Source organism: Pleurodeles waltl, chromosome 1_1 (assembly GCF_031143425.1).
Source record: "Pleurodeles waltl isolate 20211129_DDA chromosome 1_1, aPleWal1.hap1.20221129, whole genome shotgun sequence".
In the NCBI taxonomy this organism is placed as follows: Eukaryota; Metazoa; Chordata; class Amphibia; order Caudata; family Salamandridae; genus Pleurodeles; species Pleurodeles waltl.
In genome coordinates this window covers 710,932,400-710,945,364 of record NC_090436.1, presented here as the reverse complement: position 1 = coordinate 710,945,364, position 12,965 = coordinate 710,932,400, and the positions used below count along the sequence as shown (strand labels likewise).

General features: G+C 39.7%; 1 protein-coding gene across 1 annotated transcript in view; it reads right to left on the bottom strand.

Moving 5' to 3' along the window:
- Window positions 1–12,965, bottom strand: part of SLC12A2 (solute carrier family 12 member 2) — a 409,553-nt gene that overhangs the window by 181,442 nt on the left and 215,146 nt on the right. The window contains exons 14-15 of the mRNA XM_069227287.1: window positions 6,318–6,473; window positions 4,665–4,764 (exon numbers count right to left, since the gene is read on the bottom strand). Coding sequence (XP_069083388.1) covers window positions 4,665–4,764; window positions 6,318–6,473 — 256 coding nt within the window. The remainder of the gene's footprint in view (window positions 1–4,664; window positions 4,765–6,317; window positions 6,474–12,965) is intronic.

Here is a 12,965-nt window from a genome sequence, read left to right as displayed (position 1 = left end):
GATTCACATGCTGTGCATTATCCTGCCATCTAGTGTTGGGCTTGGAGTGTTACAAGTTGTTTTTCTTCGAAGAAGTCTTTGAGTCACAAGATCGAGGGACTCCTCCCCCATTCGGCTCTATTGCGCATGGGCGTCGACTCCATCTTAGATTTTTTTCCCGGCAGATGGGGAGGTAGGAGTTGTGTATATAGTAATAGTGCCCATGCACTGGAGTGAGTATGTATGTACATAATGTGTCTAAAAGTGATATATATTTACAAATTTACAAGTTTTATCAACATAAAATATATAATTTTAATCAACTTATAACGGCTACAGGCTCCTGGGGAGGTGGGAGGGCGCATGTGAATCTGCAGCGTCTCATGCAACGAACAGATGTACACTGGGTAAGTGACATTTTCCGTTCGATGGCATGTGTAGCTGCAGATACGCATGCTGTGCATAGACTAGTAAGCAATTATCTCCCCAAAAGCGGTGGTTTAGCCTGTAGGAGTTGAAGTTGTTTGAAATAATGTTCGTAATACTGCCTGTCCTACTGTGGCTTGTTGTGTTGTTAACACATCCACACAGTAATGTTTCGTGAATGTATGAGGCATAGACCATGTGGCTGCCTTACAGATTTCTGTCATAGGTATATTTCCTAGAAAGGCCATTGTGGCGCCTTTCTTTCTAGTGGAAGGGCTACCGGAGCTCTTTTCTTCGGTGTCGATGTGCTATTACTAACCCGATACCGAGCGCAAACAATACCGTCAAAGTTTCCGATAGTTAACTAACTTTTCCAAACCGAAACACGGAGCGAAGAGGAACACGTCCAAACCCGATGGCGGAAAGAAAACAATCTAAGATGGAGTCCACGCCCAAGCGCAATGGAGCCGAAAGGGGAGGAGTCCCTCGATCTCGTGATTCGAAAGGACTTCTTCGAAGAAAAACAACTTGTAACACGCCGAGCCCAACACTAGCTGGCAGGATAATGCACAGCATGTGTATCTGCAGCTACACATGCCATCGAACAAACCTTTACACTTGAAATGAAAGATCAAACAAACAAGAGACAGGCTTTTATTTGCTATGTACCACGGATGTGAGACATTACTCCAAGGCAGATTTAACACTTCAACTAGATTCTGAACCACCTCCTCTTAAAGGAACACCTCATTCAGCAGAACCATCTTCAGCCCTTTCGCTAAACATAAGCTAAAAGGATCCCTCAATTTCTAAGCTAGTGTTTCTTACTTACCCTAGTGTTTGCATGCTTGCCCATACTACAATGCTCCTCGATGTATAGGTTGGCTTGCACCATTATAAATATGGATAAAAACAAAGATTTTGAGAATAAGATTGTTTTCCTGCACAATCCAGCTGGACTGGCCAGCTGACAAACTACCTAGCATTCAATGACTTAACTAATTCAGAGAGATTCAGGTTTCTCGGCTTCATCTGACCACTACAAAGCTATTTCAGGGGAGTCGTTTTCTGTCTAAATCAGGCCAAATACGTAAATTATTCCTCCCAAGGATAAGTTTTTTTCTCCATTCAAGGATGGCTGGGTGTCATTAGCAACTTGTTATGGAAAACTGCCAGGAGATAGCATTCTTGCCCGAGCATCTAAATTGGCAGAGCAGGCTATTTTTAGATACAAAAGGGCTTGAATTATCCAATTTCACTTTAGAGATTCCCAACATTGACAGTTCATGTTTGTTTAGGAAACTGCAGTGAAGAGGTCATTTATTGAACTTTGCGAGAATAGACAAGTAGAGTGAGAAATATGTAGGCTTTGCCTGAAGTAATAAAGCTCCTTTGGGTAATGAGAAGCATCCTTTAAGAACCGGGGCAATGCCGACACAAAAGACGCTGAATAGAAACAAAACGATTATTTATACCTAGTGCTCTTTGGGAAATATCGGTTCTGCAAAGGAGGGATGGAATTGGTCCAAAGCAGTCAAGCCCCATCCACACAGGTGAATGATACTGCTAATCAAAGAGTGAATGATTCTGCACCCTTAAGTAACATATGTCTCTGGCATTATGAGTTTCTTTATTCCTCATTTATAAATGGCTAATGGAGCCCACTCAACAACCCCAGGGTTCATTGGAAAAAAAGCAAGTTACATAAAGAAAATTCTATCTACCTTTCATAAAATACATTAACAAGTAAGACATTGCTTTGCTCAATAAAAATGTGCCTATGAACACTTGAAAACTGCAACACAATATTAAAGCCACACAATGTCTGCAAAAGGTACCCGCAAACCCAGCATAAAGGCCAATCAATCAGTAACGTCCTTGCATAAGGCGTAAAAATAAAAAATTAAAAAATAAATAAGCTTGCAATCAATGGGGAAAGGTTTGCAACAATATTCCTCATGATGTTCGGAATCTTTTGCTAACTACAGTACAGCAGAAATAACGTCAACCTTCATAAGGTCGTCTCTCTCATTTACAGGGTCCTCTTGCCACCACCTATATGGGATGTGGTACCTTGGTATTTTGCCATTATTCTCTTCAATGTTTTCCTAGTCGGGCCTTCTAAAGTGTATTTAACATACAATTGTACTCGTGCTGTGTTGCTTTCTCTGCTCAGGTTATCTACATGTGCAATGTGGACTGCTTTTTGAGTTACATGATTGAAAAGGGTCGGCAGGTTTTAGATTACTTGCTCTAGACTTACTGTTCATTTCTATTAAATGTAGGCGTGGCCCATGACCCATTCTAAATACAGTACTAATAGGAACTGGCTGAAATTAGCTGCTGATCCTCGAAGACCCAAACTACACATGGTTGTAAACAAATTGGGAGTAACAACTCTACACAAAACCCTCAAATTACAGACACCTCACGCAGTACAAGGCTACATTTTCCAACATACTTTCATGTGGGTTCAATTTTAAGATGAAGCTGTTGGGGATTCTAATGTCTAACTTTTTTGTTTTCACTTATTTTGCGCAAAACACCAAACCACTGTACATGAGTAGAACTTAGTACAGGAAAAGCCTCAATGTTAGGAGAAAGAGTAAGCCTTCAGTCCCCTGGTACTACTTGTACTACACACTTCTAGGTCTGCAGAGAACGATCACAGACATCTAGGGTAACTGTCAGCATTTCACTATTTCTCAATAATGAATAGCAGAAGGTGTCCGATGGTAGGTGCAAAAAAAATGGAGAACACAGAAAATTAACTCACATTCCAAATATTTAAATAGTACTGACAGTGTAGACAGGCAACTGAAGAATGATTTTAAATTTGTTAGGGAGCCCAACTTTCCACCAACCATAGGACTGAAATAGACTAGATTGGATCATCTTCTTAGTTTTATTATTAGTCTTTACCGCGAGGAATCAGGCAGTCCAATGGCGCTTAAACACAAGCATAAACTGAAGTAGAATGCACATCGAAGTTTTGAATAAAAATTGGACATGTGATTCATAAGTGAAATGTTTGCAGACCTTTCCAAAACTTAGGAAACAAGGGTGAGGTTTTAAGACCTCAAGATTAGAAAAAAAAGAAAAGACATAAAAAGGAGATTTTAGCAACTGGTCTAAGGACTGAAGTTAAGACCATATAAGAAAATAAAAAGGGAATATAGTGGGTCTGCAGCTGCAGTTCATTACAATGATTAAACCTTTGTACAAGTCTAAAAATGCGAGAAGGCCAAAAAAGGCAAAACCTCTAGGCAAAAACTATCAACTTGGCTCCAAAGGAATCCTCAAACGGGCTTTAAAGATGTCATAAGTGGAAACATTAAATGGTACTAGTAGCAAAGAAAATGCCACCCCAAAGCAGGTGGATATATACTTCTACAGGCCAGCCACCCCTGGGCATACAAAGATGCAGTACTGCCAAGCTTCATAAATTATTGCTTGTTTATGGGGCTATGATTTAAGGTTGTACATCAAATTATGACTGCAGTACACCATCCACACAACAGTAAAATGCACACACTGTGGTAACCAAGAGAAAAACAGTAATAAGAAGAGAAGGACAGGAAAGGGGTCTTTGCCTGAGAGAAACATAAAAAGTGCAGTGTAGACAGAAATACATTATTTGTCCAGCACAAACGGAAATCCTACATATCAATAAAAAGTACAAAGTTAATGCATAACCATGAGAATACCTAAAAATTAAATTTAGCTGGGCATGCTACTGAACACAGAAAGCATGTCTCTCCCTGCATTTGAAGTCAAGATGCAAAGACAAGTACATTTCAAATCTAGATTTGGAAAAAATACTTATTCTGGTTTGGAGACTTTCCTCAATACAACCAAGTTAAAACAAACTTTTCATTAGGTTACAAAGGTAGTAACTAGGTACACCATCCATCCAATGAAAAAATACATTTTAGAATAGACGTTGGTTACGAAATAATTTTCTTTTTTGTGGTACACTAAAGGGACCTGTTTTAGTTGTGAAATATGATGGTTTACAAGGATTCTAAATGCTGTTTAGTTTCAACTGGATGTGAAATAATCAAGTTGTATATCCCTCAATTCTATTGTTCATTGCTGATAAAGCCTACTCCTAGTTACAACAGATTCATCATGAAGTGCAAAACATTAACATAATTAGGAGGAACAAGAACCCACAGAAATTATTATAACGATCTCCATGGCATTAAGCTGTATCATGCATTTCAAATCTAAGCAGCTCATTCAGTAAAACTGTTTACCTGAAATTTTTCACATGGTCTTCCACACCTGCTAGGCGAATGGTGTGTTGTAATGCATTCAGGTATGTCAATGCTTGAGTAGATGAACCCCAGTTTACATCTGCAAAAAACATCAAAATTGTTCAGAATTAATATAACTTTTACACATACACTAGATTATCACTGAGTTTACTATGCCTACTAAAGCATGCCTACTTAGAGTTACTTACTATCACGGTTGTGCTGAGTTTTTTTTTTTTTAGTTTTTTTTTTTATTAAAGCATTTGTTGAGAATTAGGAATCTAAAGCTGGTTGGAAGATCAACGTCATCAGTGCAATGCTCTCAGCAGCAGTTTAAAGGAAGTTGTGGTTCTGATGTCATGCATCAAGTCAAGCTACTGTCAATCCCATAGAAATAGGAGTACATTTATCAAAATAACCCCACTTATCTAAAGGGATATAAATATTAATTTGTCATGCATGCTCTGCTTGTCTGCTAATCAGAAAAAAAATCTCCTACAGAATAACAAAGAGTGTCACTTAGAATTTATGGCTCTAGTAAAAAAAAAAAAAAAAAAAAAAAAAAACCCTAACTAAAAAGGCTGTACACACCAATATCTGGTAGGGATACATAGGTTGGATAATAGAAAAGGAGTCCCTACAAATCTAAATTACGGTTCAGGCCTCTTTTGGACAGAGAGCTAAAAGTATCCATTCCACATTAGTTTGTAGAAGCCAACAAACCTCTTACAAACTCTTGACACTGCCACTATTTCCTAGCTACGAACTATACCGTAATTGCTCTCTGAAGAACAAAACTGCAGTTTTCCATGATTAGATCAATGTTTGGCAAGAACCACTGATTATTTTACAAATATGTATGTAGCCCATGTAACACTACAGTAGAGCTGGAAAGGATGAAGGACAAGATTAACACCAATGCTCTTCAACCATTCAGTGAACGGAAAACAAGCTCATTTTTATTTCAATGTTTTCTTCCTTTCTCTATAGGGACAGTCAACCAATTTTACTGAATGGTATGCCCATATATGCCAACATTCAGGAGAACGAAAGGTGGAGAGTTAAAGAAAAAAAACTAGCATTCACTATCTGTTGTATAGAAGAGGACGAAGCCCTGGATGACATACACTTCATTTAACACAAATCAAGACAACGCCTATTTGAAATGCCCTTTCCCAAGAAGGACCCTGGGTAATGCTTCAACCTCACAAAGTGCCCAGCCTTCTATGTGTCACATACATTCTCTTTCTCCAGTTTTTGGAATTCACATTTAACCTCTTAAAATACACAAATAATATTTTAAACAGTCTTCTTAGATGAGCTAAGTAACTCAGGTACTACAATATATCTCAGAAGGTGTGGCAGCTATGCAGGCTCCCTTTCAGACAGTGAGAACAATCTAAGAAAGAAATCAAGGAAACAATATAGCTGCCGAAACAGTCTTAAGAACTTTCATAAATGTAAACATTAGTTTCATGCACCCACACTTCATGAACAGGTCTGTTTTCAAGATAAATCACAAAGAATTACCTTTCTCTTGTTCAACTGCTTTAAATAAACTCAGCAATTTGTTCCATCTGCCGCCTTCTTGTTCGCAAGTTACAAATATATAATCAATATACACGATTACACACAACTGTAAACTGAACTAACCTGGCTTCTTGTAGGTGACATAGATGTATAATCCAATGACTATGACGTAAGTCAGTAGAGCTGCCCACCAGTTGATGACAAACATAACTCCACAGCAAAGCAGAGCTCCAACTAAAGACACCCACATGTTGTAGTACTTAAAAGCTGGGCGCCAACCTAAAAAATAAAAAATAAGAAATCATCACAAAAATAGTTTCAACCTTACTAGGTTAGAAGTGTTTGTCAAATCCAACTGAAACTCAATCTAAATGACTGCGCAAGTAAATGTAAGAATAAGATGATCAAGTTGGATGGAAAGGTTTCTAGAAAAATGCAATCGGTTGGTTTTGGATACGTTAATCACAGTGAACTCTTTTTCAACTATCTTTCAAAGTGTGGTGCTCTACCTTTTCCAGTTAAATTTCTCTCAAGAATTTACAAGCACAAAGCCAATAGGTCTGGCTTTTTGTTAGCTGAAGCTTTTTGGAATGATTGGCCAACTTTGTGTGTGTTGGGCTTTGATATTCTAGAAATAAAACTCATAACAATGCAACATCTTCAGCTACAACATCAAAGAAGTTTGGAATAGCATCAAGAGAAAGTACAAATATAAAAGGTTTGGGTTGTCAATGGTGGATTTAAAAGAGATGTACATTAAAATATTTCATACTACTTTTGATAAAGGACTAGTTTGTTGAAACTTTTAAAAAGCCTAGGAGTGCGAATCTTTACTTTGAATTTATAACTGTTTTTGTTTACAAACATATCATCATGAGAGCAAGTGCAGTAGGCAAATATGCAAGGACGATTAGTGACTAGTACTAATGGTTTACGTTATCTAAACAGCAAGTCATTGCTAAGCAAAAAAAAAAAATCAGCAAACAAAATGCAGCTGTGCTACAAAGTATGTACATCAAAAAACCCAGACTGTCTCATGTTGAATCTACAATGTGACAAACGAACTGCCCATCATCAAAACCTTATAGGACAGCAAATGGATCAACTACCCATCAGGGAAATCATGGTCATGATTGATAGTCCATCTTAGCAATGATAAACTGTAAAAGAAAAATAAATAAATAAATGATTCTATGGCTGAGGGGCCTGACCCCATGCCCACTCTCTACCTTGCTCTGCACTTTTTTGAACAATTGATGATATGAAGTCTTCTAAACTACAGCTGTCTGTGATACTCCACTTGAAAATCATTTTTAGGTCGGACTGCAGTGATACCCTAAAGGGTAAAAAGGATTATGCATAGAAACACTCATGAATATCGGAATAAATGTAACTCAGTCAGCACACACATGATTTGCACTGAAACAATCTGCTGAATTTAAAATCATTTGTGTGGTTCTAAATCTATGTCAGGACCGGAGACGAGGATTATGCTTATCTTTCTCCACTTTAATGAATAGCAGCCGAACAACAAACTACAACTCCCATGAGAACTTGGGACAATTGAGTACAGTCTCAACCAATAAAAAACAGGTATTTGGACCAATCAGGAACAGGCAGTCCATATTGTAGTCCTTCGTCTATTTCCTCCTCCTCTTTCTTCGCTGCTTGCAGCCGAGATAAGTCAAAATTTTTTCCTCTTTCAAATTTCATTGTTTTACAGTATTACTTGTATTTTTTTTTCTAAAATTGAGTGTTGTGGTTACCTTTCACTTGTGGGAGCGTTTTTCGCTCCTTCGCGAGCGTTTCTTTGTGCACTTTGGGAGCTTCCTAACGACTGCCAGAGGGCGCTCGTTTGGAATGTTCCCTTGGCAACAGACGTGCTGAGGGAGACGCACCTTCATTTTCCTCAGCAAGAGCTCTGAATCTCCTTAGCGCGTTCGTTCGTTTGTGTTTTCGCTGACTCTGCCTGGAGAGACACACCCTTAGTAATTAAGGGTCAGTAACACGGCAGAAGGCCTGGACGCCCTGTTTCTACTCTGGGGTCCGTATTCTTTATTTTGAATTAACCCTTTGGGTTTACATTTCACATTATTGGCCTTTTTCTATGGGACACACTCACAGGCAGGCAATAAATATTACACTTTGTACTGTGCACCTGGGTGTAGTGTCCCTGCCTCTAGCCTCCTCATAATCTGAGTGTATATACACTCAGAAAAATATTAAGCTGACAACCAGCTGTTTTGAATTATTTTTATTTCCATATCTAATCTTCATACTTGAATTATGGATACTAATGAGGAGGAGGAATTTGACGCTGTTGACGCGTCCATATACAGGGCTGTTTCAGAGGCAATTGGCCCTCTTGAGGACAGACTTTCTCACCAAATAGCACTGGAGTGCGTGAAATTCTTGGCCTCCAACGTTACTTCTTCAGCCCCTCCAATGATCCTTTTGCGGACGCACCTCCAGCTAAGCGTCCTCGCAAAATGGGTGTTGATACGGATCTTTTGGATCATGTCAGGAATTCCCTAATTTCCCCCTCTGATCCTTCCTTTTCTTTGGATTTCTTAAGACCCCTATCCCGCTCCTTACAGAACAATGATTCTTCTGGGGATCAGGATATTGACAAGTCCATCCAGGCCTTGGCTTCCTTCTGGTTCTCAGTCTGCTCCTGCAGTTTCAGATACGTTAGACTCAGATGAAATTGTCAATCCTAGGTCATCCGAATGGGCCCCGCCTGACAAGTTGGCGTCTTATCTGGCAGGACGCATTCGAAAACCGCTAGAAAAAGACTCTTCCTCCCCGACCTTCTTTGGCCGACAAGGTTGCCATAACTCCGGATTTGGACCCCAGGATGTCCACCTTCTTACAAACATTTATTAAGGATCCTAAAAAAGGAATTGACAGGTCTTGGAGGGCATGTCAAGATAAACTTCTAGATGTCTTAGGCCCTTTGACAAAGTTTCTTGATATGGCTGAAGATGCTAAATCTTCCAGTGCATTAATTTCTCCTGAGGTCCTTTCTGGTAGGGTACAGCGTACTATTATTTTCTTGGGAAACGCAAACTGTGCTCTTTCTACTGAACGTCGTCGTTCATTGTTAAAGTGGATCCTAAACTAGGAGATCTGGCCGATTCTGAGGTGGTGCTGAAGCTCAAGGAGGCTTAGGAAGAACCCTTGATAAAGGAGTTAGGGAAGTTTGTAAACACTTTCACTTCCCTGGACAAAGCACAGTCTTCTATGAAAAAAGTGTTTCCTACCTGGATTTTCCATGCGACTGGTCGAGGCAGGGGCCGCTCAGCCGGCTATGCACAGTCAGTCAACTCTTTCAGAGGACTAGGCTCTAGGCAAGGACAGTTTAAAGACCAGAACCGCTTTGCCAATTTCTACCCAACCAGAGGCAGATGCTTCAGCCATTATGGTGGTAGAGGATCTGCATCAACATCCTCTTACGCTAAGTGTTATCCCTTCTTCGAGTATGGGGTCGTTTGGGGAATTTTATCCATGCATGGAGACAAATTACACAAGATGCATCACAGACAATAAAAGGCTTCCAGATAGAATTTGTAGGGGCTCCCAGGTAGTTTGTGCACTCAAATCCCCTGGTGTTTCTCACAAGATGCCATTTTGGTGGACATGGAAGTTGTGGCCTTGCTGGACAAAGGAGCTATTTGTCCAGCGGTACCGCATCCTCAAGGGTTCATAAGCAATCTCTTCTTGGTAGACAAAACAGATGGCAGTCGACGACCGGTCATCAATCTACAGGAGTTCAACGAGGCTAGTTTACCGTCATTTCAAAATGGAAGGGATTCACCTTCTTCAGGATGTTTTGCCTTCTTTGTACTGGCTGGTACGTCTCGACAAAAGACGCTTTTCTCACTGTTTCTATCTTCCCAAATCACAGACGTTTTCTTCAATTCTATTCTTCACATAAATTGTCTCAAGCTTTTAGCTGGTTCATTTGCAGTCAAGTGCTGGACCAAAGACTATCCAGTTGAGCGTTCTCTGAAGATGGACAATATATCAGCGGTCCGATATATCAAATATCTAGGCGGCACTTGATCCAAGGCAATTTCCAATCTGGTGTCCAGTTTTTGGCAGTATTGCCTGGACCATCAAGTTTTGGTGACAGCACAATACCTTCTGGGAAGTCAGAATCAGGTTGCAGATTTTCATTACCGACACCTCAGGGACTCCAGTTTGTGGAAACTTCATCCAGAAGTGTTTTCTCGTCTACTCCACCTCTGGGGTCTGTTTTTGGTGGATATTTCTGCATCCAGACTGGATCACCAACTTACCAGGTTTTTCAGTTGGAGACCAGATCTATTGGCAGCTACCACGGATGCTTTTCTGCAGGACTGGAGTCAAGAGAAAGCTTATGCTTTCCCATCCTTTGCGATGATCACTCGAACATCTGCCCAGGTACATCGTCAGTTGGCGTCCATAGTGCTGATCACTCCAATATGGAAGTCTCAAGTTTGGTTTCCAGTTCTTCTGGAACTTTCTTGGGATTCTCCGATCCGACTCCCAGTTTCCTTTGCTTCTTCTCAGTCTGAACGGTACACCTCATCAAATGGTTCTAGAGGGCTCCTTATTCTTGATGGCATGGAGGATTTCTGGGGACGATGGTCGGTCCTGGGACTTTCGCAACAAGCTGAAGAGCTACTATCCAAAGCATGGGCTCCCAGTACCTGTAAGCGCTACAGATCAGCATGGGGTAGATGGAGCCATTGGTGTTTGCAAAGGAGTTTGAATCCTGTGTAAACGGATGTAGTCCATATTCTTAATTTTCTTGCAGACCTTGCTTCAAAAGGCCTCGCGTATCAATCTATTAACTCATAGATATCTGCTATTTCAGCTGGACTCGCTTTGGTGGATGGTTTTCCTGTGGGAGAACATAAACTAGTGTGTTGTCTTCTCCGGCGCATAAGACTTTCTTTACCTCCTGAACCACGCTACTCCTCCCTTTGGGATGTCAATCAAGTTTTGAATCTCTTTATCTTGGCAACACAGCCAGTATCTTTCCAGGAAAGAGCTCTCGGCTAAGTTAGCAATATTACTTTGTTTAATATTTTGTAGAAGAGTTTGACGCCCATTTACTGTAAGTAAACGTACAAAGACAAATACCAGAATACTCTATCTGGATTTTCCAGACGCCCCAAAACTGTGTGTGGTGCGATGCCTCAAAGCATATGAGATGTCCTCAGAGCTCCCACCTTCTGGGGAACATCAACTCCTTATCGCATTACATAAACCACACAAAGCTGTTACTTCTCCTACCATTGCTCGCTGGGTTTGTTGGATCATGCAAGAAGTGGGCATTAGCCTCTCTCTTTTTGGTGCTCACTCTACTCGCGGGGCTATGGCCTCCAAAGCATTTAGCTTAGGTGCTCGTTTGGAAGATATCATGAATGCAGCAGACTGGTCTTCAGACTCTGAGGTTTTAATTTCAAACCAGTTTTGAATGTCGCTCAATTAGTTGTGAACAAGCTTTGAACTAGCATAATCCTCACCTCCAGTCCTGACAGAATGAAAAAGTTTCTAGCTATCGTAACGGAAAGTTTCAATTCTATTAAGGACTCAGAGGTGAAGATTATCCCACCCTGCTACTGCTAGAAGTAATTTTTCTATCGGACGTTTAAAAAAAAAAAAAAAAAGGCTAGTTTCTCTTTCAAACTGTTTAATTCTTTCTAGGATCTGACACAGTAAAATAAGATCCTTGATTATGATTCTGATTAGCTTGCGCTTCGAAAGAGGAGGAGCAAATACAGACGAAGGACTACAATATGGATTCCTGAATGGTCCAAATACCTGTTTTTTTTTTATTGGTTGAGACTGTACTCCACATTCTCCCAATTCTCATGGGAGTTGTAGTTATTGTTTATAGTTCGGCTGCTATTCATTAAAGTGGAGAAAGATCAGCATAATCCTCGCCTCCAAATCCTTAATAGAATCTAAACTTTCCGTTATGATAGCTAGGAAATTTTCATTCCAGAGTATTCTGCTTTAAGGCTGCATTATTTTTTTCTAAAGTGAGCACTCCCACATAATTTTCTTTGGGTTTTACATTGAGGGGTTCCCCCTGCTCTAAGGAGATAGTAGCTGATAAATAAAAACTATTTCAGATTATTTGGGTATTTTTTCTTTACATCTTTCAGAAACAGTCACAGTTCATGGATTCCTTTGTAATATAAAAAAAAAAAAAAAAGTCCATAAATAACCCAGCATATAGAAAACATTGTGCTAAGAAATTGTTGCAGTATTCATCGGATTGTAATGATTAATGAATTCTAATAGTTAACAATTGCAGAGTTAAATAATAATGCATAAGAGAACAGGAGCTACATTTAAAAATTAAGGTGCAGTGCAGAGTTTAATCATGCTATCAAGTGGAGCAATGTTTACCCCATAGTGCTTTCTAAATGCACCTAGTTCCAGAGAACTCAATAGTGGTATAAAAAGTGCAGTATAAATTGTGACTAAACGAACAGATTATTTCACAGTTGGATTGGCCTTTTCCCTTGAAATACTTTCAGCATTCAAGAAATGACATTATAATAGTGGAAAAGAAGGAGCGGTTTCTACATCCAAAAAACAATGGTCAGTGAATGCATAGCTGGTAACAAAAAATTGGCATTTTAATTGACCCAAGTGGAGAGAGGTCCGTACATTTTCAAAAGGAGTGTACTGAACGGAAATGTAATAATTCATGTAATATTAATTCCTTTTTTAATGTTTTCAGACAGGTTATTTAGTGTCAGTTGCAGC